The sequence below is a fragment of the Oryctolagus cuniculus genome, chromosome 4 (assembly GCF_051225735.1).
Source record: "Oryctolagus cuniculus isolate XC-2025 breed Fujian yellow rabbit chromosome 4, ASM5122573v1, whole genome shotgun sequence".
NCBI classification, from domain to species: domain Eukaryota; kingdom Metazoa; phylum Chordata; class Mammalia; order Lagomorpha; family Leporidae; genus Oryctolagus; species Oryctolagus cuniculus.
In genome coordinates this window covers 82,768,036-82,794,820 of record NC_142870.1, presented here as the reverse complement: position 1 = coordinate 82,794,820, position 26,785 = coordinate 82,768,036, and the positions used below count along the sequence as shown (strand labels likewise).

At 41.2% G+C, this 26,785-nt stretch overlaps 1 protein-coding gene across 1 annotated transcript in view; it reads left to right on the top strand.

Annotated features, from left to right (window-relative positions):
- The window catches only part of UBXN7 (UBX domain protein 7), a 64,796-nt gene that overhangs the window by 32,325 nt on the left and 5,686 nt on the right, over positions 1-26,785 (top strand). The window contains exons 4-9 of the mRNA XM_002716533.6: positions 3,756-3,821; positions 6,204-6,316; positions 17,112-17,258; positions 19,303-19,393; positions 20,321-20,448; positions 26,388-26,781. Of these exons, the coding sequence (XP_002716579.4) occupies positions 3,756-3,821; positions 6,204-6,316; positions 17,112-17,258; positions 19,303-19,393; positions 20,321-20,448; positions 26,388-26,781 (939 nt within the window). The remainder of the gene's footprint in view (positions 1-3,755; positions 3,822-6,203; positions 6,317-17,111; positions 17,259-19,302; positions 19,394-20,320; positions 20,449-26,387; positions 26,782-26,785) is intronic.

Genomic DNA, 26,785 nt, shown 5'->3' with positions numbered 1-26,785 from the left:
CAGTAAAGGTGCCAGATGGGGCAAGAGTCAAAGCTTGAATGGAGGAAGAGCTCCTGAGCTCACTCATGTAGCTGTTGGCTGGAGACATCATTTCTTTACCAGGAACAAATGAGAGCAGCAGAGAGGATAACCTGAGATGGAAGACTGTGTCTTTTTGTAACCTAACCTTGGAAGTGACCCATTCCATCACCCCTGCTGCACTCTGTTTATCCTTGCCCATATTCAAGGTATTCACACACAAGTTACGAATACTGGGATACAGGGATGAATAGTGCCTGTTTTAGAGACTGACAGCCACTTAGAACAGGGGTAGAGAATGTCCGACCTGCCATCTGAATAAGGCCCATGAAATGATTGGGTCTGGCCCTACCAAGGCAACTGCAGGTGTGACTCAAAAGTCAGTAAATCTATAGCTGGTTAATTTTTAAGTTGATAATTTTGTATGACCTGTGTTTGATGTTATAAATATCCAAATGGCCCTTGGCAGAAAAAAAAGGTTTCCCCCCTCTGACTTAGAATAACAGATTTTAATGGGACAGAGTATGAAAAGTTCATTGATAATAATCCAGGTCCCACTTTTTAAGATTTTTCATTTGAAAGGCAGAGCTACAGAGAGAGAGGTCTTTCCATCTGTTGGTTCACTCCCCAAATGGCCACAGTGGACAGAGCTGAGCCAATCTGAAGCCAGGAGCCTGCAGCTTCTCCCACGTGGGTGCAGGGGCCCAAGGACTTGGGCCATCTTTCCACTGCTTTCCCAAGCCCATTAGCAGGGAGCTGGGTCAAAAGTGGAGCAGCTGGGTGCCCATATGGGATGCTGGCACTTCAGGCAGCGACTTTACCTGCTATGCCACAGTGCTGGCCTCTGCAGATAACTTTTAAGATACTATCTAGGAACTGACGTTTGGCACAGTGGTTAAGTTGCTACTTGGGACACCTGCATCCCATAGCTTGAGTCTCAGCTGCTCTGCTTTCAATCCAGCTTCTTGTCAATATACACCCTCAGAGGCAGCAAGTGATGGCTCAAGTACTTTTGTCCTTGCCACCCATGTAGGAGACCCAGATTGAATTCTGGGCCCCTGGCTTTGTCTTGGCTTCATCCTGACTCATCCCTGTCTCTTGTGGGCATTTGGGGGGATGAACCAGCAGATGTTTGTCTCTTTCTGTCTGTGCCTTTCAAGTAAAATGGAAGTAAACAAATTAAAAACAGAAACTACCACTGCCTGAGTTTTGGTGTGATATCAATGAAGAATATCCAGAGTTATCTAAGAAGACTGTTAAAGCACTTCTCCATTTTACAATTATGTGTTTGAGTCTGAATTTTCATTTTTTCCTGAATAACAGTACATCTAAAATAATGTAGAAGCAGATCTGAAAACCATATGTCTTAAGCCAAACATTAACAGATTTTTGAAAATGTGAAACATTGCTACTCTAATCACCACAATTTTTTTTTTCTTCATCTGTCCTTCCCCTATTCTTACTTTCAAATCTCTTAGCTCTTTGCTGCTTTATTCTCTTAATGCCTAATGACCAGCACTTCTGTTACATGGGCAGTAGAGTGACCTTAGAGGACTAATGTTTGCTTGTGGCAGATAATTTGGAAGAACCGGGAAATGACATTGAAGAAGCCTGCAGTGAGAATGGTCTTGGGCCAGAGGTGTGGCCTGAGGAGAGCTGCTTGGCTACACTTAGAATAGATGAGGGGAAACAAGTGAGAACAGGTTATGAACTCAAGATTTTAAAGAGTTGGGTAGGCGGCTAGCAATATGAGAAACCAATGAAAATACCCAGAACGGGTACCTTATAGAGAAGGAAGAACTGGGTAGGCAAAGTGAAATAAGAAATATTGACTGACCTGCCTTTGACAATTTGAAAGTGGAAGAAAATCATCTTTTGTTTCCCCTATGATGATATGCATTCTTAGGCAGCCATTTTATGTCTTATGATTATATATCTTTCCTTCTTAATTGTTATAGTTAAAGAATATCAGATAATTGGTTTTAAGAAGGCATCATTTAGGGCCGGTCTTATGGCATAGCTGGTAAAGCAGCACCTGTGGTGCCAGCATCCCATATGAGTGCCCATGGTTTGTGTCCTGGCTATCTGCTTCTGATCCATTTCCCTGCTAATGACCTGGGAAAGAGCAGAAAATGACCCAAGTGCCTGAGCCCCTGCCATCATGTGGGAGACCTGGATGAAGCTCCTGGCTCCTATCTGGCTTGGCTTGGCTCTGACCGTTGCAGCCATTTGGGGGGTGAACCAGTGGATGGAAGATCTCTCTCTCTCTCTAACTCTGACCTTCAAATAAATAAATAAATCTTTTTTATAAAAAGCATTATTTGATAGGCTGTGTTATTCCTACAATATTTACATTTTTAAAAATTCAATATAAAACTTAAATATGAAAGTGTTTTAATTTTGCTACATCCCTTTTCTCAGAGATAATGCTGTGATTCTTTAACATAAATATTGATACACATATAGGTATGTGTGGCATAATACAAATATGTTTTAAGCAAAAAAGTTTTTAACATATGGTTCTGCAATTTTTTTTGTGTGTTTTCATTTTGGTTTCTGCTCAGTACTGTTCAGTGTAATGGCAAACAGATTGTTGGGAAAGATGCTTTGACATGAATTGGGAGACTTTATACTCTCATCTAATCCTACTCCTAATCATTTTTTTTTAAAGATTTATTTTATTTAATTGAAAGAGTTACACGGAGAGAAGGAAAGGCATAGAGAGAGAGAGATCTTCCATCTGCTGGTTCACTCCCCAATTGGCTGCAACAGATCCAACAGAGCTGCGCCGATCCAAAGCCAGGAGCCAGGAGCTTCCTCCCAGTCTTTCCATGCGGGTTTAGGGGTCCTAGGACTTGGGCCATCTTCTACTGCTTTCCCAAGCCATAGGGAGAGCTAGATCAGAAGTAGAGCAGCCGGGACTCGAACCGGTGCCCATATGGGTTGCCAGCACTGCAGGCCATGGCTTTACCCACTGTGCCAGAGTGCTGGCCCTCCTAATCATTTATTAACAGGATCATTGTTCTGGTTACATGCTGGTCATACTGAAAACATCATTAAAAGGCCTTATTTATTATAATGTAGATAAATGATCAGGCCATTTTTTTAGGTTTGATAACACATATAAGAAGTTGATATTTAATTATTGCATTCTAGAACTTATGTGCCAAATACTTAAAAATGGGCAATAGACACTTCTGGTGAAGCAGAAGACTCTGGTTCTGTTCACTTTTCTGTCACTAAAAGATTATGCATGTAACTATGGGAAAAGATTTTTTCTTCCAACATTAAAGATTTTTGGAGGGTGGATTTTTAATTCTGCATGTATATCCGGTCACTAAGAAACAGATTTTAAACCTACCATTTAGTACTTTGTTACTCAAGTGTTACATCAAACAGTGTCAGATGCCTTTGGATATTTACAGTGTGTGTGTTGCTTTATCTGTGTGCGGAGTCACATTCAAAATCATCTTGCTTTCTAAATCCACCACTTGGATCTAGCATTTTACACAAGTTTGGTCAAGTCTCCTAACTGGTCTTTCATTTTCTCATTTGTGAAATGAGGTGATTGGGCTAAAGATGATTGAATTAATTAAGTTGCTGATGAATTGAAAGTTTTAAAATCTTTGTTATTTGAAGGAAGGTAGCATCGTAAATACTTAAACAAGGAATGTTTTAGAATTACGCTTCAAGGTTAATGTTTAAATTTTAAATCAATTTTATTTTTTCCTCTAAAGCTCCTAAAAGACGACGACCTGCACGATCAATATTTGATGGTTTCCGAGATTTTCAAACTGAAACTAGTAGGTATCTGTGGACCAACTTACTTCCCTCTCCCCCTCCCTCCCTATTAAAAAGAAAAAGAAGATTGATATCAGGCCTGGTTACTTTGAGGATTCAACTTATTTAAAAGGTGAAATTATGGGGGTGGACAGTGGTGCAGCTACTGCTTGGGATGCCTGCATCTCATATTGGACTACCTGACTCAAGTCCCAGCTCCGCTTTCAATCCCATCTTCCCATTAATGCAGACCTTGGGGGCAGCAAGTGATTGCCCAAATACTTAAGTCTCTGCTGCTGAGAGATTGAGATGGAGTTCCAGGCTCCAGTCTTCAGCACTCATTTGGTGAGTGAGCAATAGATGGAAGATTTGTCTGTCTCTGTACATCTACCCTTCAAATAAATTTTAAAATAAATGGACATTTTTTTAAAAAGTGAAATTGTGTATTCATCTTGTAAGTAACCCTCCCCTCAACTTGAATTGTTCCAAATTTTTAATTGTTTGGTTATAGAATAATAAAGGAGAAAGAGATGATCAGGAAACCTGGCAATTTATAAATTTAATCAACTTCTAAATGAGCGGTTAAGTGCAGAGTATAATAAAACTAAAAACTGTATTTTCCTCAGGGCCCTGATATTTGTCAACGAAAGGAATGACTGTACCAAGAGTGGCTATTATAGTTGATTAAAAATTAGGAAAAAGCCACACATCCAGAGCATTCTTTTTTTTTAAGATTATTTATTTATTTATTTATTTAAAAGGCAGAGTTAGAGGCAGAGGCAGAGAGAGACAGAGACATCTTCCATCCACTGGTTCCCTTCCCAAATGGCCACCAATGGCCATAGCTGGACTGATCTAAAGCCAGGACCCAGGAGCTTCCTCCAGGTCTCCCACACAGATGCAGGGGCCTGAGGACTTGGACCATCTTCCACTGCTTTCCCAGGCCATAGCAGAGAGCTGGATCGAAAGTGGAGCAGCCAGGACTCGAACTGGTGCCCATATGGGATGCCAGGCACTGCAAGAGCAGCTTTAGCTGCGTGCCACAGCACCGACCCCCTCCCCCCACCCCCCAAGCATTCATTTTTAACATTTTGGCTACAGTTGTTTAGAATGGGTTTATATCTTTCTGTGGAATAAGTTAGATTGAGAATCTTAAGAGAATTTAGTGCAGATATAGCAATCGAATCCCAAAGGAAGGATAGTTACGTTTAGAAGAAATAAGAAAAACTCTTGGACCATCTCTCATTTTGTAGTTGACTTACAATGAACTAATTGAGACACAGATAAGTCTTTTAACTTTTAATGGAGTTGGAGGAGAATCTAAACTTAAGTCATCCAAGGAATCTTGCATACTTTCAGTGGAAGATGGGAGCATTGGTCATCATCTCTGCTGTGAGAATCTTTTTTTTTTTTTTTAGATTTATTTATTTATTTGAAAGAGTTATACAGAGAGAGAAGGAGAGGCAGAGAGAGAAAGAAATCTTCCATCCACTGGTTCACTCGCCAACCGGCCAGAGCTGCGCCAATCAGGAGCCCGGAGCTTCTTCTGGGTCTCCTACACAGGTGCAGGGTCCCAAGGACTTGGGTCATCCTCCACTGTTTTCCCACTCCATAGCAGAGAGCTATGGAAATGGGCAACAGGACTCGAACCAATGCCCACATGGGATGCCAGCACAGCAGGTGGTGGCTTTACTCGCTGTGCTGTGGTGCCGGCCCTGGGAGAATCTTTAAAGATTGAGCCTGGAGGTAGAAAGAGAAGAATTAAGATCACTTTGAGAACTAAGTAAATGAGGCTTAAAGTTTTCTTCCATATTAAAGTTAGTTTTTGACTATGTCAAGGCAATGTTTTCATTAGGATTCTCTGACTTTATTTATTCATTTACATCTACTTGAAAGGCAGAGAGAAGCATTGGGGTGTGGTGGCTAGGAGGGAAATATCTTCCACCCACTAGTTCACTCCCAAATGTCCACAGCAGCCAAGGCTGAGCCAGGCCAAAGCCAAGAGCCCAAACTCCATCCTGACCTCTTGTATAGGAACCTAAGCACTTGAACATCTGTTTCCTCTGAGTATGCATTAGCAGGAAACTGGATCAGAAACGGAGTAGCCAGGACTCAGACTTGCATGGGGGCTTGGCCCACTTCCCCACAATGCCCACCTCAGGTGTGTCTGTTTTTAATTAATTTTGTAATTTTTGTCCTTTGTATAGGGAACACCATTGAGCCTTGAAGATTCCCTTCTAACCCCTTTGTATGTTTTTTTGGAGTCAGCATTAGATTTTTGCTTTTGCATTTGAGTTAGCACATTATTCAGTAATTTTTTCAGTTGATAACAAGGGTTTATTATTATTATTACTATTACATTCATAACTGTTCTATGACTAAATCTTCTTCTTCCTGTGTTGCAGTTCGGCAAGAACAGGAATTAAGAAATGGCGGAGCAATAGATAAGAAACTAACTACTCTTGCAGATCTATTCCGGCCACCCATTGACTTAATGCATAAAGGCAGCTTTGAAACAGTAAGTTTTGGGAGTGTCTGTGCCTTAACCATTAGTCCTTTTCATTTTCAATGTCATTCCTTTTCTGAGACCAAAACAATATTTTCAGTGCATAGAAAACTGACATCTTAATAAATATTTTGGGGCAGGCATGGCACAGTAGGTTAAGCCATGGCCTGCAATGACAGCATCCTTTATGAGTGCCAGTTCAAGTCCTGGCTTTTCTACTTCTGATCCAGCTCCCTGCCAATGTGCTTGGGAAAGCAGTGGAAGATGACCCAAATGCTTGGGCCTCTGCTAACCACGTGGGAGACCTAGATGGAGTTCCAGGCTACTGACCTCAGCCTGTGTGAACCCTGCCACAGCCATTTGGAGAATGAACCAGTGGATAGAAGATTCTCTGTCTCCATTTCTCTTCCTCTCTCTCTTACTTTTCCTTTCAAATAAATATATAAATTTTGTTTTAAAATTCTTAAAAAAAAATAAGTATTTCTACATGATATACCTAAAGGTTACTTTTTTTTTTTTTTTTTTTTTTTTTTTATTTTTTGACAGGCAGAGTGGACAGTGAGAGAGAGAGACAGAGAGAAAGGTCTTCCTTTTGCCGTTGGTTCACCCTCCAATGGCCGCCGCGGTCGGCGTGCTGCGGCCAGCGCACCGCGCTGATCCGATGGCAGGAGCCAGGAGCCAGGTGCTTTTCCTGGTCTCCCATGGGGTGCAGGGCCCAAGCACCTGGGCCATCCTCCACTGCACTCCCTGGCCACAGCAGAGGGCTGGCCTGGAAGAGGGGCAACCGGGACAGAATCCGGCGCCCCGACCGGGACTAGAACCCGGTGTGCCGGCGCCGCAAGGCGGAGGATTAGCCTAGTGAGCCGCGGCGCCGGCCCTTAAAGGTTACTTTGACCTATGTTTTAGCCAGTAAGATAGGCAATGTATTTGTGCTAGCAGCATATAAATTGTTGGTTTGATGAAATCCTTTTATTAGCTTTATGTAACATTGTTTTAGAATTTTTGCCATTTTGTTAGCTTTAAAAAAAATCTCACTTTTCTTAGTGTCTTTTCTAAGATTTATTTTTATTTATTTGGAAGGTAAAGTTACAGAGGAAAGACAGAGAGATCTTCCATCTTCTGATTCACTCCCCAAATGGCTGCAATAGCAGGGACTGAGGCAGGACAAAGCCAGGAATCTGGAACTCCATCCAGGTTTCCCATGTGGGTGGCAGGAGTCTAAGCACTTGGGTCATCTTCTGCTGCTTTTCCAGGCACATTAGCAGGGAGCTGGACTTGGTGCTCACATGTGATGTGCACATTGCAGGCAGTGGCCCAGGCCACTGTGCCACAGTGCCAGTGCCTCACTTTTTTTAATTAATGATTTTTACTGTTAAAGCTAGTGTTGGCCATTTTATGAATTGTTTGTAGGTGTCATTTTTCTATTCATTAGTTCTCCTTTATTATCAGTTTTGCTTTCTGCAGTTTGTTACCCACTGTCAACTACAATCTGAAATACTAAATGGAAAAATCCAGAAATAATCTATAAATTTTAAGTTGTGCACTCTTCTGAGTAGTGTGAAGAAATCTTGCACTGTACAGCTCAGAACATGAATCATCTCTTTGTCCAGCATGCCCATTCTGTATACACTACCCACCCTGTTGTCACTTAGTAACCATCTCAGTTTTTAGATCAGCTGTTTTAGTATTGCAGTGGCTATGTGCAGGTAGCCCATATTTGACTTAAAAATGGCCCTAGAACTTAGAGTAGCAAAGCTGGCACTTCAGATAAACCAAAGAGCTGCAAGTACTTTCTTTGAAGTGAAAAGTGAAAGTTTTCAACTTAATAAGGAAAGGAAAAAAAGATTGTGTGCTGGGGTTGCTGAGATTTGTGATAAGAATGAATCTTCTGGGGCCAGTACTGTGGAGTAGCAAGTTAACCTGCTGCCTGCCACACTGACATCCCATATGGCTACCAGTTTGTGTCCCAGCTGCTCTACTACCCATCCAGCTCCCTGTTAATGCTCCTGGGAGAGCAGTGGAAGATGGCCCAAGTGCTTGGGCCACATGGGAGACCTGCACCCACATGGGAAAGCAGAAGAAGCTCCTGGCTTTTGGCTTCAGCGTGGCCCTGTCCTGGCTGTTGCGGCCATTTGGGGAGTGAACCAGCAGATGGAAGATGTCTCCCTCTGTCTCTGTAACTCTACCTTTCAAATAAATAAAATAAATCTTAAAAGACAAAAAGTTTTCTTTCTGTCCAAGACAATGTGAGGAAGGACAAAGAAATATACTGTTTTTGCTTTTGTACCTCAAACTGCAAATTTACTGTCATACTAAGAAGTATTCAGTAGGCCGGCACCATGGCTCACTAGGCTAATCCTCCACCTGCGGCGCCAGTACCCTGGTTCTAGTCTGGTCGGGGCGCTGGATTCTGTCCCGGTTGCTCCTCTTCCAATCCAGCTCTCTGCTGTGGCCCGGGAAGGCAGTGAAGGATGGCCCGCCCAAGTGCTTGGGCTCCTGCACCCGCATGGGAGACCAGGAGGAAGCACCTGGCTCCTGGCTTTGAATTGGCGCAGCGCATCGGCCATTGTGGCCATTTAGGGGATGAACCAACGGAAGGAAGAACTTTCTGTCTCTCTCTCACTGTCTAACTCTGCCTGTCCAAAAAAAAAAAAAAAAAGTACTCAGGTAAGATGGGAAAGTGTGGGGAGCAACTCGGACTAGACTAAGTTACTGGAATTAAGACTTATTCTATGCATCTGCTCTCCCACAATATGGCGCTGAAAGGGAGTAAACAACTTCTACACAGCTGCCTCTTGCCAATTTGACTGATGAGCTGCAGGAGCTGATCTTGCTCCTGATTGGAGGAGAGCAGCGTGCTCGGCGTGTGGGTAGCAGAGTTGGGATTGGTGGAAGAGGACTATAAAGGAGGAGAGAGACAACATGCACCAGGAACATCCGGATAACATCTGAGCAGCCCCCGAGAGAGCCGGCAGGGGGAACCGCCCCTCCACGGAGGTGGAGGGGTCGACAGCCAACCCAGGAAGAACCAGCAGCAAACCCAGGAAGTGCCGAGCAGACAAAAGAACAGCGCAGGGTCTAGTGTCGTTCCTCCACGAATGGGGGAGCGACAGGAAAGCATTTAAATTTTGAGTGCCTTTACATCTGAGTATACGTGTATAGGCAAAAACCTATATACAAGTACAGAGGGTTCTCTGCTTCTGCAGTTTCAGGCATGCACTTGGGATCTTGCAGCGGATTCACCATTGATGAGAAGAACCCTACTGTAGTTGTGGGTATCCTAGTGTGTCTTAAAAAAATGTCTCTGTACTTGCAGAATGCATATCTTCTTCTTAGTTTTTCTTGGTTTTATTTAGGCTAAATCCAAAGAAAAACTTTGAAGAATGGGTTTTCTCAATTGTTTAATTTATTAACTTAATGAGGGAATGGGAAATTTTTTTTTACCTGTTTTGGTAATCCTTGGCACCCAGGGTCTGGCATTTAATAAGAACAGTTTTTGTTAAATGGATGAATTTAGTTAGCAGAGGTATTCAAACAGCTTGCTTTTGTGTTTTGACTGGCATATTAATGCTCTTTTGATTGGAGTAATATTTTTCCCATAGGTGTCAATCTTTTGAATTTCAAATATGTCACATCTGTTAAGATAAAGTACGATAAAGAACAACTGCAAAAGTGATGTATATCATCTACATACTTGAAAAGTAATTATTATTATTATTTGGACAGGCAGAGTGGACAGTGAGAGAGAGAGACAGAGAGAAAGGTCTTCCTTTTGATATTGGTTCACCCTCCAATGGCTGCTGCAGCCAGTGCACCGCGCTGATCTGAAGACAGGAGCCAGGTGCTTCTCCTGGTCTCCCATGGGGTGCAGGGCCCAAGCACTTGGGCCATCCTCACTGCACTCCCTGGCCACAGCAGAGAGCTGGCCTGGAAGAGGGGCAACCGGGACAGAATCCGGCGCCCCGACCGGGACTAGAACCCGGTGTGCCGGCGCCGCAAGGCGGAGGATTAGCCTATTGAGCCGCGGCGCTGGCCATTATTATTTTCAAATACTTGTGTTTTAGAAAACTCTTAAACCGGCATAAATCAAATAATTTAGGATAAGGATTTTAAATGTAAGCTTGCTCTTCAGTTTTAAGTTTCTTTGAAGTGTTTGGCTGCAATCGTCCAAATGATGGTGATTTGACCTAATGAGGGTTTATTTGTGTCATAATAAGCCTGGGGTTGAGGGAGTCATTGATGTTCATGTGTCAGCTCACAGATGTCGGATAAGGTGTTTCCTCAGTTTTCTTTCTTCTTCTCTCATCTTGACGTGGCAGCAGTCTGTCCTTTCTAGTTCTGGTCACAGTGCAGACGTTGAAGGAAAATAGCAACAACATGAAAGATAAAAAGATGAGTTTGTTCTGGCATGTTTTCTGTTTTAGACTTTAAGCTTCTGATTTGCTCTAGGACTTAAGAGTAACTTTGAGCTCCTGACTCTTACTTTTTACTAATGCAGACCCTGGGAGGCAGTGATGGTGGTGCAAGTAATTGAGTTCCTGCCACCCATGTGGGAAATCTGGACTGAGTTCCTGGCTCCCAGCTTTGGCCCAAGTTGGGGCTGTTTCAGGAATTTAGGGAGTGAACCAGTGGATGGGGGTGGAGCACTGCCTCATTCTATGTCTCTCAGATTAAAAAAGAAAAAAAATATTGTGGGGACATGTTGTGCTTGCTCAGAGCTGTAATTTCTTAGGTTTAGAAACTGGTGTAACTAGAGGTAGATCATCTTTAAGGGTTCTTTCTGGTTTTTGCTAATTGTACAAGAAACTAATAAATTTACTTGTTCATTCAGTAAATATCTATTGAGGCTTTCCATTGCAAGACTTGTTCTAGGTGATAGGGATCATATTTGTTGGGAATTGATAGTGAAAGATAACTGGAAAAAAGCAAACAGTAGCTTGAACAACTTAGACACCCAGGCTGTTACATCGGGCTGCTCTATGAAGTGATAGAGGTGCGCAGTTTTTTCCAGTCTTGTTCTGCCACCCCTGGGGTCTTGCTTGCCCTGTCTACGTGATATAAAATGGCCTACCTGCCACGTCAGCTCTTTTACCAACATGAAGGAGGGAAGAAGCTGAGAAGGGCACTCGCTTTACCATTAAAGGCACAACCTAAAAGATGTATATGTTAGTTCTGCTCATATCCTTTTGAGTAGAACTTGACAACATGGCCATACCTTGTTGCAGTAGACACTAGGAAATCCAGGTGCTTACCTATAAACTGAACATTGTGTTACTGAGAGGGACAAGAGGAGACTAAGTGTTTGGAACCCATAAGTAGTCAAGGAGACAGTGGTAAAGAGATTATAAAAAGCCCTTGCCTCATACAGTTTATAATCTAGTAGGAGAGGCAGACAAAAAACAGTAATAAACAGCACAAAACAACAACTAAAATACAGAGCTGCTGTTGTGGTACAGCAGGTTAAGCAGCCATCTGTGATGCCGCATCCCATATTGGAGTGCTTGTTTGACTCCTGATTGTTCCTCTTCCAATCCAACTTCCTGTTAATGCACCTGGAAGATAGCCCAAATGTATGAGCTCCTGCCACCCATGTTGGTACCAGAATGGTGTTTGGTTCCTGGCTTCAGCCTGGCTCAGCCCTGGCCATTGCAGTCATTTGGGGACTGAACCAGCAGATAGAAGATATCTCTTGCTCTGCCTTTCAAATAAATAAATTAAAAATTAAAATTAAATTAAAAAATTACTATATTATGCACAGTAAAAAAAAATTGTATTACATACATTTGTCTTTACACATACCCACACAGATAGAGGGTACTTCTAAAAGTTCATAGAAAATAAAATTAAAAGATAAGTTTCTTTTGGTGCAAACTTTTTAAAAATCTGTGAGCATTTTTTTCATAATATACATTTTCCATGGACTGTTTTTGAAGAACCATCATGTAAATGTGGAGAAATAGATTTCATGTTGTAATAGTTGCTAGGAAAAAGAATAAAGTGAAAATAGAGGAAAGTGGACTAATCTTTGGTGCCATTATATTACATGTGTTTTTGTTTGTTTGTTTGTTTGTTTGTTTTTTGACAGGCAGAGTGGACAGTGAGAGAGAGAGAGACAGAGAGAAAGGTCTTCCTTTTGCCGTTGGTTCACCCTCTAATGGCCGCTGCGGCTGGCGCACTGTGCTGATCCGATGGCAGGAGCCAGGTACTTCTCCTGGTCTCCCATGGGGTGCAGGGCCCAAGCACCTGGGCCATCCTCCACTGCACTCCCGGGCCATAGCAGAGAGCTGGCCTGGAAGAGGGGCACCCGGGACAGAATCCGGTGCCCCGACCGGGACTAGAACCCGGTGTGCCGGCCACGTGTGTTCTTAAAGGCAAATTAAAAGCAAAGTTGATTTTAGAGTTTATCATTGTGAGGAGAGGTTAAATAATGAAAATCAAGTAGAACTTGAATGAGTGAGGAAAGGTGAACCTTGGGAAGATCCAGAGGAGAGTAGACAGAACAGCAGTTGATACTGGAAAGAGCTGAGCATATTGCTGCTGTAGCCAAGAAAACTCGTGTAGCTGGAGCTGAGTGAGCAAAGAATTTAGGATAGGCAGACTGACCTGGGCAAGCGCAGAGTTCTCAGCTTTTCTTTTTTCCTCACTATCCAATACACTCTGTGACTAGAGGGACTTTATTTACTGTTAAGTATTCATTATACCTAGAATAGTTTTTGACACATAACTGGTCTTCATTAAATATTTGTTAAATCGGGGTTGGTGCTGTGGCGTAGTGGGTAAAGCCACCACCTGCAATGCCGGCATCCCATGTGGGCACCAGTTAGAGTCCTGGCTGCTCTGCTTTCGATCCAGTTCTCTGCTATGGCTTGAGAAAGCAGTGGAGGATGGCCCAAGCCCTTGGGCCCTGCACCCACATGGGAGACCTGGAAGAAGCTCCCGGCTCCTGGCTTTGGATCGGCACAGCTCCAGTCGTTGCAGCCATTTGGGGAGTGAACCAGTGGATGGAAGACCTCTCTCTCCCTCCCTCTCTCTCTCTTTTTCTCTCTCCTTCTCTCTCTCTCTCTCTCTACCTCTGCCTCTCTGTGACTCTTCCTTTCAGATAAATATTTAATAATAATAAATATATGTTAAATAAATGATTAAATGGCATAATCTGAAATATATTGTGTAGAAAGAAAGCAGTTCTCATAATATTATGGGGCTTTAAAAATTAATGAAGAAAAATGGAATTGACAGGGCCAGCGCTGTGGTGCAGTGGGGGTTAACGCCCTGGCCTGAAGCACCGGCATCCCATATGGGCGCTGGTTTGAGACCCGGCTGCTCCACTTCCGATCTAGCTCTCTGCTATGGGCTAGGAAAGCAGTAGAAGATGGCCCAAGTCCTTGGGCCCCTGCACCCATGTGGGAGACCTGGAAGAAGCTCCTGGCTGCTGGCTTTGGATTGGCGCAGCTCCGGCCGTTGCGGCAAATTGGGGAGTGAACCAGCTGATGGAAGACCTCTCTCCCTCTGTGCCTCTCCTCTCTCTGTGTAACTCTTTCAATTAAATAAATATTTAAAAAAAAAAAAGAAATTAAAAGAAGGCATATTTTCTAGGAACTTTTCATAGTCCCCTTATAGTCCTTATTTCATAAGAAGAAATGTATACTTAATTTTTACGTTGCCATTCTGTGGCATTTGTGCCTAGTCCTAGTTGCTAAGAATATCTTGTTAATTTTAGAAGTACTTAATATTTAATGAAATATTGGCTGAATAAAGTTAAAAGGTGAAAATATTAAGAGCCTATTCAATAGTTAAATAAATGATAACATTTTTCTAATTAAAGTATATACAGTCTTCTCTTGGCATCTACAGGGGATCAGTGCCAGGACACTTCATCCCTAAACCAGGGATAACAATCTGGGAATGCATAAGTTTGTTCTATAAAGTTACATAGTATTTGCATATAACATAGACACATTTCTTTATATTTTAAATCATCTCTAGATTATTTATAATATCTAGAACAATGTAAAAGCTATAAAATTGCTCTGAGTAGGGAGTAATGACAAGAAAAAATGTTTATGCCTGGGGCCGGTCTTGTGGCACAGCATGTCACGATGCGGCTTGCAACGCTGACATCCCATATTGGAGCTCTGGTTTCAGTTCCAGCTATTCCACTTCTGATCCTGATCCTTGCTTATATACCTGGGAAGGCACTGGAAGATGGCCAAAATGCTTGGGCCCCTACCATCCATGTGGAAGACCCAGATCAGGTTTCTGGCTCCTGGTTCTGGCCTGGCCCAGACCTAGCTGTTGTAGCTATTTGGGAAATGAACCAGCAAATGGAAGATCTCCTTCCCTCCCTCCCTCCCTCCCTCCCTCCCTCCCTCCCTCCCTCCCTCCCTCCTTCCCTCCTTCCCTCCTTCCCTCCCTCTCTCTCTCTCTCTCTCTCTCTCATGCTCTGCTTTTCAAGTAAGTAAATCAGTAGTTTCTTTTTTTTTAAAGATTTGTTTATTTATTTATTTGAAAGGCAGAGTTGCAGAGAGAGAGAGAGAGGTCTTCCACCTGCTAGTTCACTCCCTAGATGGCTGCATTGGCCTGAGCTACGCTGATCTGAATCCAGGAGCAGGAGCTTCCTCCAGATCTCCCACATGTGTACAGTGGCCCAAGGACATCCTCTACTGCTTTCCCAGACCAGAGCAGAGAGCTGGATCGGAAGTGGAGTAGCTGAGACTTGAACTGGCGCCCATATGGGTTGCCTACACTGCAGGCAGTGGCTTTATTTGAAAGGCAGAGTTAGAGAGAGAGAACTTCTGTCTGCTTGTTCACTCTCCAAATGACTGCAACATTCAGAGCTTGGCCAGGCAGGCTCCAGGAGCTTCTTCTAGGTCTAGCATGTGGGTTCAGGACCACAAGCACTTGAACCATTCTCTGCTGCTTTCCCAGGCACATTAACAGGGAGCTGGGCCGCAATGGCCGGAGCTGCGCTGATCCAAAGCCAGGAGCCAGGAGCTTCTTCCGGGTGTCCCATGTAGGTGCAGGAGCCCAAGGACTTGGGCCATCTTGTACTGCTTTCCCAGCCCATAGCAGAGAGCTGGATCGGAAGTGGAGCAGCCAGGTCACCAACCGGCACCCATATGGGATGCAGTGCTTCATGCCAGGGCATTAACCCGCTGTGCTATAGTGCAGGCCCCAATAGTTTATTTTCTTTTCTTTTATTTGACAGATAGAGTTAGACAGTGAGAGAGAGAGAGAGACAGAGAGAAAGGTCTTCCTTCCGTTGGCTCACCCCCCAAATGGCCGCTACGACCGGATCTACGCCGATCCGAAGCCAGGAGCCAGGTGCTTCCTCCTGGTCTCCCATGCGGGTGCAGGGCAACTGGAGTAGCATTCTGATACGGGATGCAGGTGTCTCAAGCTTAACTCACTGTGGCCCAATGCCTACATCAGAGATACTTCTTTTTAGAACTTGGGTTTTTACCTGTGAAATCAGTAAGTGAATATTAGAAAATAATTTATCTTGGGTATTCATACCAAAAAACCCAGTATTCTTTTAAAAAGATTTATTTTCTGAAAGGCAAATTTACAAAGAGAGAAGAGGCAGAGAAACAGAGAGAGAGGTCTTCCATCCTCTGGTTCCCTCCCCAAATGGTGGCAACGTTTGGAGCTGGGTCCATCCAAAGCCAAGAGCCAGGAGCTTCTTCTAGGTCTCTCATATGGGTACAGGGGCATCCTCCATTGCTTTCCCAGGCCATGAGCAGAGAGCTGGATAGGAAACGGAGCAGCTGAGACATGAACTGGCACCCACATGGGATGCTGGCGCCTCAGGCAGATGCTTAATCGACTAGGCCATGGCGCAGGCCCTGAAAGTACACTCTTGATTGATATTTCTGCTATAAATTGGAGAGCCATTAGGAGATTGTTCTCAAACATTCTTTGGATCCTATAACCCCATTTTAAATAAATCTCCCTAGCAAAACAACGTAAGAGGAAAAAGTTCTCATGAGCTTTCACTAAAATATTTAGGCTAATTTTCTAAAAATAGCATATGCCTAATATTTGAGGTAGATGGGATATTTGGAAGTGTTATAGAAAATGTTGAAGAAAATAAAACAACAAAATAATATACATATACTAGTTAAATCCAATAAAAAGGAAAGGTGTAATGAGTTTTTTGGTTTTTTAAGATGTATTTGTTGATAGATTTTGGAAGAGAATAGAATTATGTGACTTGTTGGTCTGTTTTTGGCATCCTTTCCAGATAGTTATTTGCACATAAATTCAAAATTGAGTTGCCCTATGAAGTGGGCATTTGACCTAGTGTTTAAAATATCAACTACGTGGGTTACATTCTTGGCTCTGGCTTCTGACTGCAGGGTCACGTCAGTTCAGTCCCTGGGAGGCATCGGTAATGGCACAAGTGGTTGGGTTCCTGCCACCTGTGTGGGAGACATGGAATATGTTTTGCTCCTTACTGTAACCTGCCCAGTTCCAGCTGTTGCATTGGTTAACTCAGAGCTTTCCCTCTTTCTGTCTTTTGTCCTACCTCTCAAAAAAAAAAAAATGAAATTTTAAAAAATTTAGCTTTTAACAAATAACAGTAGATAAAAAAGACAGCAGTTAAAGTTGAGAAGTGCTTGAAAATGGACAGTATAATTACATATGTATGCAAAATATGTATAAAATCTAAATATTGAAAATTCCAGATACCATACATGAGCATAAATACCATATGAGAATAAGCTTAGTAATTATATGGAAGGAGGACAACTTCTGAATTGAAATAGAAATTTTTTGAAACAAATGTTGTGTAACTTTATTTTTACAGGCCAAAGAGTGTGGCCAGATGCAGAATAAGTGGCTGATGATAAATATCCAAAATGTACAAGATTTTGCATGCCAGTGCCTCAATCGTGATGTATGGAGTAATGAAGCTGTGAAGAATATTATCCGGGAACATTTCATTTTCTGGCAGGTGAGAAGGAGTTCAAATTTTTTGAAGTTTTTTATTTTTATAATGTGATATATTGGGGAGGAGGAATTGGCTTATAAAATGGGAAAAATTAACTTTGAATTAAGTTACATAAAAAAGTAAAACTGTCCATTATGGATGGAATAGTAAAAACAAGTGAATGGCAGCAATGAACTACAAGAAAAAGAGGAGTGGAAAAGAAAAAAAACACCATACAACATGAAGGCTCTTCAGAAAGTTTGTGGGAAATCAATATTATGAAAAAGCTGTGCATTGATACTAAACTTTTTACACAGAAATAAATTTATCTTTAATTCCATTTTCTGGGAATTTTTAAAAATACCCTAATTTTCTTATGCCAAAAAATTTTAAAACATCTTGATAGTGAGTATACACCTATACTGTTCAACAGAAACGGAACTCAAGATGCATCCTTCTGAAGGGGCCAGCGTTGTGGCATACAAGGTAAAGCCTCCACCTGAGGTGCCAGGATACTGTATGGGTTCCAGTTCGAGTACTGGCTGCTCCACTTCTGATCCAGTTCCCTGATAATGCACCTGGGAAAGCAGTGGAGGATGGCCCAAGTACTTGGGCCCCTATACCCATATGAGAGACCTGGAAGAAGCTTTGGTCTAGCCCAGCCTGGACTGTTGCTGCCATTTAGGGAGTGAACCAGTGGATGGAAGATATCTCTCTCTCTCTCCCTCTCTGTAACTCTGCCTTTCAAATAAAAAAAAAAAATCTTTTTTTTTAAAAAGATGCATATGCTATTTAAAAATTTTTCATAGCCACATTAAAAAAGGTTTAAAGTGAAATTAATTTTGGTAGTATATTTTCTTTAAATAAATGTATTAGTAGTATGTTTTACTTTTTTTGTAGTAAGTCTTAAAGGTAGGGTGTATATTTTATACTCAGAGCACATCTCAGTTTAGAGTGGCCACCTTTCAGGTGCTTTAGTGACCCATGTGGCTGTGGCTACCATATTGGATAGTGCAGATGTAGATGATCATGGACTAATAGACAGACAATTGGCCAAGTCTTAGATTTTAGCTTGAGTCTAATACTTTAAAAAATTTTTTTTTATTTTAAAAATTTAATTGAAAGGCAGAGTTAGAGAGATCTTCCATCTGCTGGTTCACTCCCTAGATGGCCACAACAGCTGGCTGGGACTGTGCTAGGCAGAAGCCAGGAGGCTGGAGCTTCCTCCAGGTCTTCCACATGAGTACAGGAGCCCAAGCACTTGAGCTGTCTTCCACTGCTCTCCAGGCACATTAGCAAGGAGCTGGATCAGAAATGAAGCAGCTAGGGCTCAAACTGGCACCCATATGAGATGCCAGTGTTGGCAAGTGGTGACTTAGCCCGGCTTCACCACAGTGCTGACCCCAAGTTCAATACTCTTCAGCTGTTTATGTCCTTAGGCATGTCACTTAGCCCCCTCGCTCTAGTTTACTTTATTGCAAATACTGAGCTAAGGTTAGATGATCTTGTGTTAGCTTTTTATTTCATGAAAAGTTACAGAAAATAAAAACTTTTGAAAGAACTATATCTTTTTCCTACTACAAGATAATGGTATTAATTTTCCCATTCATAGTTTATAGCCCCTAAATTCTATGCATCTTTTTAATGGTGAATATATTCTTTACAAAATAATATATTTTTTCCAGTTTATATTGATTGAGGATCTCTTTGTACAGCACTATGCTGAATACTCAAATTTATAATCTTAATATATTGTGATTTATTAAGATATATGTGATTGAGAGTCAGGAATGATGTGGGTGGACAGATAACTTGACAGAAAGAGCAGTACTTGTGCTCAACTGAGAGAGATGGATAAATGATAAGTGCCCAGCGGGGCTGAGGGCAAAATGTTGAATGAGTTCACACCAGATGACCTTCATTTTCTCTTTGACAAAAGAATGAAATTCAGATACATAGAAGTTTATCAAGAGTATATTTGTAGAACTAATTGATGTTGGTGTATAAGCAAAGTTATATTGGCCCTTTCTTTAGAGGCTGACTTTATTTTAAATCAATAATTTAACAGGTTTATCATGACAGTGAAGAAGGTCAGAGATACATACAGTTTTATAAGCTAGGGGATTTCCCCTATGTTTCTATCTTGGACCCACGGACAGGTAAGATACATGTCAGCTTACAGTCTTTAACCTATCCTTTATCTTCAGTTACCCAAATGATGAACCTTTAATATTTGACTAGACTTGTTTTGTATTTTTAAATTAAGATTTATTTATTTGAAAAGCATAGTTACATAGAGAGAGAATCAGAGAGATCTTCCATCTGCTGGTTCATTCCCAAAATGGCTTCAATGGCTGGAGCTGTGCCCATCTGAAGTTAGGAGCCAGGAGCTTCTTCCGGGTCTCCCATGTGGGTTCAAGGGCCCAAGTACTTGCCATCTTCTGCTGCTTTCTCAGGAGCCGAATCAGAAGTGGAGCAGCCGGGAATTGAACCAGCACCCATATGGGATGCCAGCACTGCAGGTGGCAGCTTAACTTGTTGTGCCACAGCGTGGGCCCCTAGATCTGGTTTTAGAATTGTAATTTAGATACTGAATTCTTGTTTGTTTCCTTATAATGGTTTAAATATCTATCGATATATTTAAGGACTCTTTCATGACAACCTTGTTTTATAATTTTTTAGTATTCTTTGAAAAAATAACATTCATCTTTCTCATTATTTTTCAAGTGATTCCTTTAGGTTTTTTATCATTAAAATATTGATTGTTCAGGTACAGGTGGTAATCCCACCAGACAGAGATTTGGGTTGGTTTTAGTATTAACTGAATGTGTTTGTATGGGTGTTGCTTTGTCTGATTCTCTCCTTCCTAAGGTAGTTGCCCTATCATAATGGTAGGAATCTGTTGAATGAGTTTTAATTGTTGTGTCCACTTGGTTAAAAAGACAGAGTGTAACCTAACCTGACGGGATGGGGATATGAATTCACAATAAATTTTAATTAAGCATAAGCCAAAAGAACTACCAGATGTGAATGTTCAGGAAAATATTGATTTTACTCTATTATGTGTCCTGGTTTTTAATCTTCAGGTCAGAAGCTTGTAGAATGGCACCAGTTAGACGTATCTTCTTTCTTGGACCAAGTGACAGGATTTCTGGGTGAACATGGGCAACTGGATGGACTTTCTAGCAGCCCCCCTAAAAAATGTGCCCGCTCAGTAAGTATGACCAGAAAATGGTGATGGGCAATTCAGGGTGGTTGTATGGCAATTTCTTGTGTAAAATAATGGCAGGGATAACACTGGAAGATAGTAGACAATTACCATAAGTGACTGTATAACATCTTAGACACCCATGTTGTATTTTGATATTTTCTCGAATAAGGGTTCCATCTTCATGAAATCCCAAGGCGTGTATTTCTAGTCTTTCGCAAGTTAGGGTGCAGACATATTAACTAACATCTGGATCTAGAAGTAAACTATGGAGTGTGTAGAGCAGGAGGTCTGACTTGGCAAGCGTGGTGGTAGAGGCTTCTGCTTCCTCAGGCATCAGCAAAAGGCTTTTGGTATCCAGATCTAGCAATGGAAGTGATATATTTACTATAACAACTCTTGTGGTTCAATTGGCCTTTACTACTGGCTATATAGCTTCAGAGCCTGAATCTGTGTACCCCTTTTAGAGATTATTTCTAAGCTTGATTTCTAAAGTATGTTTTTATTAAGCCAATGTATTTGATAATTGGTTTCTAGAGTACGTTAGGTAAGAGACCTTCAAAAATGCAGCAGTCTCACATTGATTGTAGTTGCTATTTGGGATGATGGTAGTGAGAATAGAAATGATTTTATGCTTTTATGACTTTGGTAACCCACATCAGGTAGTGATGAAATAATTCCTTAAGTTACACCTTGAAATGCCTATTTAAGAAAAAGCTTTAAAAGGTAATATAGAGAAGTCTTTTTTAAAGCATTAAAAAAACCCTCCTTTTTCTTTCTTTTTTTTTTTTTTCTTCATTTATTTGAAAGGCAGAGACAGAGATCTTCCATCCATTGGTTCACTCACCAAATGTCCCCAACAGCTAGAGTTGGGCTAGGCTGAAGCTAGGAGCCTGGAACTCAGTCTGAGTCTCCCATGTGGGTGTCAGGGACCCAAGTTCTTGAGCCATCACCTGGTATCTCCCAGAGTGTGCATTACTGGGAAGCTGGAGCAGAAGCAGAGGTGGAACCGGAACCCAGGCACTCCAATATGGGATGCAGGCCTCCCAGGTGGTATCTTAATTCATCTCCCCTGCGGTGTTTCTTAAATTGCCATTGAGGGTTTCTTACCTTTTGTATTCATAAAGCTGGTATTTTAAAAACAGCAGAGCCTGAGCCTGTGAGTTTCTAGATTATGGCATAAATTTTTAACCTTACCATGTCTCTTAAAAATTAAATCCCTTATTGGGAGAGTGGGGTCATAAAATTGGAACAAATAAATAAGAATAATTTGGATAATTGGTACTGTAGACCCTACTTCTAATACCAAATTCTCTGCTATAAAATTTATGAAACTGCATGCAAGAGAAACCCAAAAAAATGACTTATACAAGGAAGAAGTTTATTTTTATCAGCAAGATGTTCATATAGGCAGCCTACAGCTTGATTCCTGAAGATCTCTTCTATAAAGAGTGAGGTTCCTCCTGTTTCATTCCCTTCTATGCTTAGAATTGGGTTTCATCTTAGTGTTCACTGTGTAGATGCTACATTGCCAGGTACCATATCTACATTCTAAACGTGGATGAGAAAGAAAGGTGTGGTAACTCTTAGTACAAAGGTAAACAGCCACAGAACAGTTTTGCATAGTTAACTAGACATATTTTCTTGAACAAGTAAAATAGAGATTGTATTAATAAGGAAGTCAAGGAGAATCTTGGAAGATAGGAGATGGGAAGCTAGCAGTGTTATTCTTTAGAAACAGCCTTCAGTGTCATTATGTGTAATCATTCTAAGCCATTTGCATGTCACGTAGGTACATCTATTTTATTTTGTGTGTGTGTGTGATTAATTTGCCTTAAGTGTATTTAAAAAATTTTATGGCTTTATTGAAATTAACATGCAGTAAAATTAAACATACTTACAGTTTGTCAAGTTTTGACACTGAGCATCTTTTCACATACTTTTTTTCCATCTATATATCTCTTGGTGTAGTGTCAATTCAGATCTCTGGCCCATTTTTAAATTGCATTATCTTGTTATTGATTTATGAGAGTTCTTTTTATATTGTAAATACAAGCACTCTTGCATATGATTTACAGATATTTTCTCCCAGTATATTGCTTGCTTATTTTTATAATAGGATCTTTTCAGAGTAAATTTTGAAGTTTTCATGAAATGCAATGTGTCAATGTCTTCAGTTGAAAAAAAAGAGCTCTCCTGTGCTGGTTTCACTCCCCAAATGCTTGCAATAGCTGGGTCTGAACTAGGAACCAAGAACACAGTCCAGGTCTCCCAATTTAGTGTCAGGGACCCAAATACTTGAGCCATTATCTGTTGCTTCACGGATCTGAATTGGTGGAAAGTTGCAATCTGGAGCCAGAGTTGGGACTCAGGCAGGCACTCATTTGGGGTGCCAGTCCTTTTACTGGTATCTTTCCCACTGACCCAAATACCACATCCAACTTTTCTTTTATACTTTGTACTTTGGGATCTAAGAAGTCTTTGCAGAACCCAAGATTTTACTGTACAATTTTTATGATTTTAGGTCTTGAATCTATGATTCATTTCAAATTAATTTTTGTATATTGTTTAAGGTTGAGTTTGGATTTAAAAATTTTTTATTTTGTTGCATATAGCTAGCTATCCACTTATTTCAGCACAGTTTGTTGGCATTGAATTCCTTTTACATCATTGTCAAAAATAAACCAAATATATATTTTGGCTCTGTTTATGGACTCTGTCAATTCCGTTGATTTGGTCTGTCTTTTATAATAGCATTTCACTGTCTTAATTATTGTCACTTTATAATAAGTCTTGAAATCACATTGCCATCAAATAAAAGAAATCACATGGTATAAGATCTCCAGTGTCTTTTAAACAAAACTGTTTTGATTATTTCAGGTCCTTTGCATTTCCGTGTAAGTTTTAGAATCAGCTTGTCACTTTCTACCAAAAGTTACTGAAATTTTGGCTGAAATTGCATTGGCTCATGGATCATTTTGAGAATTAATGTCATAACAATTGAATCCTTAGGTCTATGAACATGCAGTGTACCTCTCTGTTTTTAATCCTTGCAGCAATGTTTTATAGTGTTTGAATACTATGTAGTTTGCAGCCTCACTAAATTCACTTATTAGTTCTAAGTAGCTTCTATATAGATGGTCATATTGTCAGCAAATAAAGACTATTTTACTTCCTTGCCTTTTATTTTTCTTGTCCTGTTGGCAATGGCTGTGATCTCAAGTGCAACATTAGATAGAAACAGTGGTATTAGGCATCCTTACCTAGTTTCTGATTTGAGATGAAAGACATTTAATCTTTTACCATGATGTTGTCTGTAGATATATTTTATTAGATTGAGGAAGGCTCCCTCTCTTCATAGTTGGCAGAGTTCTTATCCTGAATGGACTTGTCATGGTCTTTTTTTTTTTTTTTTTTTTTTTGCATCTATGGAGATAATCTCATGGTTTCTTTTTCTTAAAAATAAACTAGAAATCTTAAAAAAAAAAAAGGGGGGGAGGGGGTGCCAACACTGTGACATAGCAGATAAAGCCACTACCTGCATCTCAATGGGTGCCAGTTCGAGTCCCGGCTGCTCCACTTCTGATCCAGCTCTCTGCTATGGCCTGGGAAAGCAGTGGAGGATGGCCAGAGTCCTTGGGCCCCTGCACCTGCATGGGAAACCTGGAAGAAGCTCCTGGCTTCAGATCGGCGCAGCTCCAGCCTTTGCAGCCAACTGGGGAGTGAACCAGAGGATGGAAGACACCTCTTTCTCTCTCCCTCCCTCCCTCCCTCCCACTCTCCCACTCTCCCTCCCACTCCCACTCTCCCTCTCTCCCTCTCCTCTCTCTGTAACTCTTTCCAATAAATAAATCTTTTTTTTTTTTTTTTTTTTTTTTTTTTTTTTTTGGACAGGCAGAGTGGACAGTGAGAGAGAGAGACAGAGAGAAAGGTCTTCCTTTGCCATTGGTTCACCCTCCAGTGGCTGCCGCGGCCGGCGCGCTGCGCTGATCTGAAGGCAGGAGCCAGGTGCTTCTCCTGGTCTCCCATGGGGTGCAGGGCCCAAGCACTTGTGCCATCCTCCACTGCACTCCCTGGCCACAGCAGAGAGCTGGCCTGGAAGAGGGGCAACCAGGGCAGAATCCAGCACCCCGACCAGGACTAGAACCCGGTGTGCTGGCGCCGCAAGGCGGAGGAATAGCCTATTGAGCCACGGTGCCGGCCTAAATAAATAATGATATTCACCCCCCTTCCCCATCCACCATCTCTCTCTGCCTTTCAAATAATTTTTTTTTAAGATTTATTTATTTAATTTAAAAATTTCTTTAAAAATTATTTGAAAGGCAGAGAGAGAGATGGCGGACGGGGAAGCGGGGTGGATATCATTCGCTGGTTTAATCCTCAATGCCTGCAATAGCCAGGGCTGGGCCAGGCCAAAGTCAAGAGCTGGAACTCAATCTGGGTCTCTCTCATGGGTGGCAGGAACCAGGTACTTGGTCATCACTTGCTGGCTTCCAAGTTTTATATTAGCAGGAAGCTGGAATTGAAAGCAGAGCTGGAACTAAAACCCAGGTACTCTGATACGGGACTCCAAATGGCATCTTAACTGCTGAGCTAAATGTTGCCCCAGAGTGAATTTCATTGGTTGATTTTTAATCATTAAACCTTGCATTCCTGTCTCAAACTCACTTAGTTATAAGCATTAATTTATATATATGTGTGTGTATATATATATAGTTAGTTTTGATTTGCTAAAATTTTGTCAAGAATTTGAATTCATGAGGGATGTTGGTTTGCAGTTTTTTGGAGAATTTTTATTGTGGTCCTTTCTTCTTTGTAATACCTTGTTTTGTCTTTGTCAGGTTTTAGTATCAGGCAAATGCTGCCCTCACAATGAATTAGGAGATGTTTCCACCTCTTGTTTCCATGAGAATTAACATTATTTCTTCCTTAATGTTTTGTGACATTTATCAGTTAAGCCACCTGGACCTACAGTTTTCCTTTGTGGGAAATTTTAAACTACAAATTCTATTTTATTAACAGATAATAGGACTACTCAGATAATCTACTCGGAGTGAGGTCTGGTGGCTTGTATCTTTCTAGGGATTTGTCCATTTTGCCTAAGGGGTCACAAATACTAACAGAGTTCATTTTTTTCTCTTGTTCCTTTAACGACTGTGAAGACTGTTGCTGTTGGTGATTTGTGGCTTCTCTTTTTCCTGACAGTCGGACTAGAGACTGTCCGTGTTACTGATCTTAACAAGTCAACTTATGGTTTCATTGATTTTTCTTCTGTTGGATTAATGTTTTCTAAATCATTAATTTCTGTCCTTTTCTCTCCCTTTCATCTGTTTAGTTTGGACTTAATTTTTATTTTCTTTCTCTAGGTGGACACTGTTTTTGTTTTTTGTTTTTTTTTTTTTTAAGGGAGAAATGAGATCATTAATTCAAGTCCTTTGTCTTGTAAACACGTAATTCTGTAATTTCTCCTTATATACTGCTTTAGATCAATACTGCAGTTTATTTTCCTCTCACAACAAGGGAAGCTAACATGGAATTTCTTAAGTGTACATGTTTTGTTTTATAAACATAATTGAGATTCTGTAAGTAATAAATCAGAGAAGAATGGATATTGGATAGGAATCTAGCAATGTCTGCCATGGCTACGGTCTTTAAAATCAAGCTACATGTTTATTTTGATATTAAAAATATCTATGCTGGAAGCATCAGTATGCTAGTTGCTGTGGTGGTTCTTTATTTTTGTTTTTAAAATGTCCATTCCAATTTGGCTAAGACAAAGTCCTTGCACTCTAGTAGCTTAAATAATAGAAACATTACACCAGAAAATAATAGTGGCAAGCTATTGTATTTCTTATGCTGTGTTTGACTTGACTGTTTCTTGGTTTAACTGGCTTTTTGTTTTGTTTGTTTATTCTTTCCACCTGTTTTATGAATATGTCTCACAGGAAAGCCTTATAGATGCAAGTGAAGACAGCCAGCTAGAAGCTGCCATCAGAGCCTCTTTGCAGGAGACACATTTCGATTCCACACAGACAAAACAGGACAGCCGCTCAGATGAAGAATCTGAATCTGAACTTTTTTCTGGCAGTGAGGAGTTCATATCTGTCTGTGGCTCTGATGAAGAAGAAGAGGTAGAGAATCTTGCCAAGTCCAGAAAATCTCCTCACAAAGACTTGGGGCATAGAAAAGAAGAGAACAGAAGGCCCCTGACTGAGCCCCCAGCTAGAACTGAGCCTGGGACAGCCACAAACCACCAAGGATTGCCAGCTGTGGATCCTGAAATCTTGGAGATGTCACCTGAAAGATCAGATGGAGTAGTGGAGGGGGCAGATGTAAATGGTGG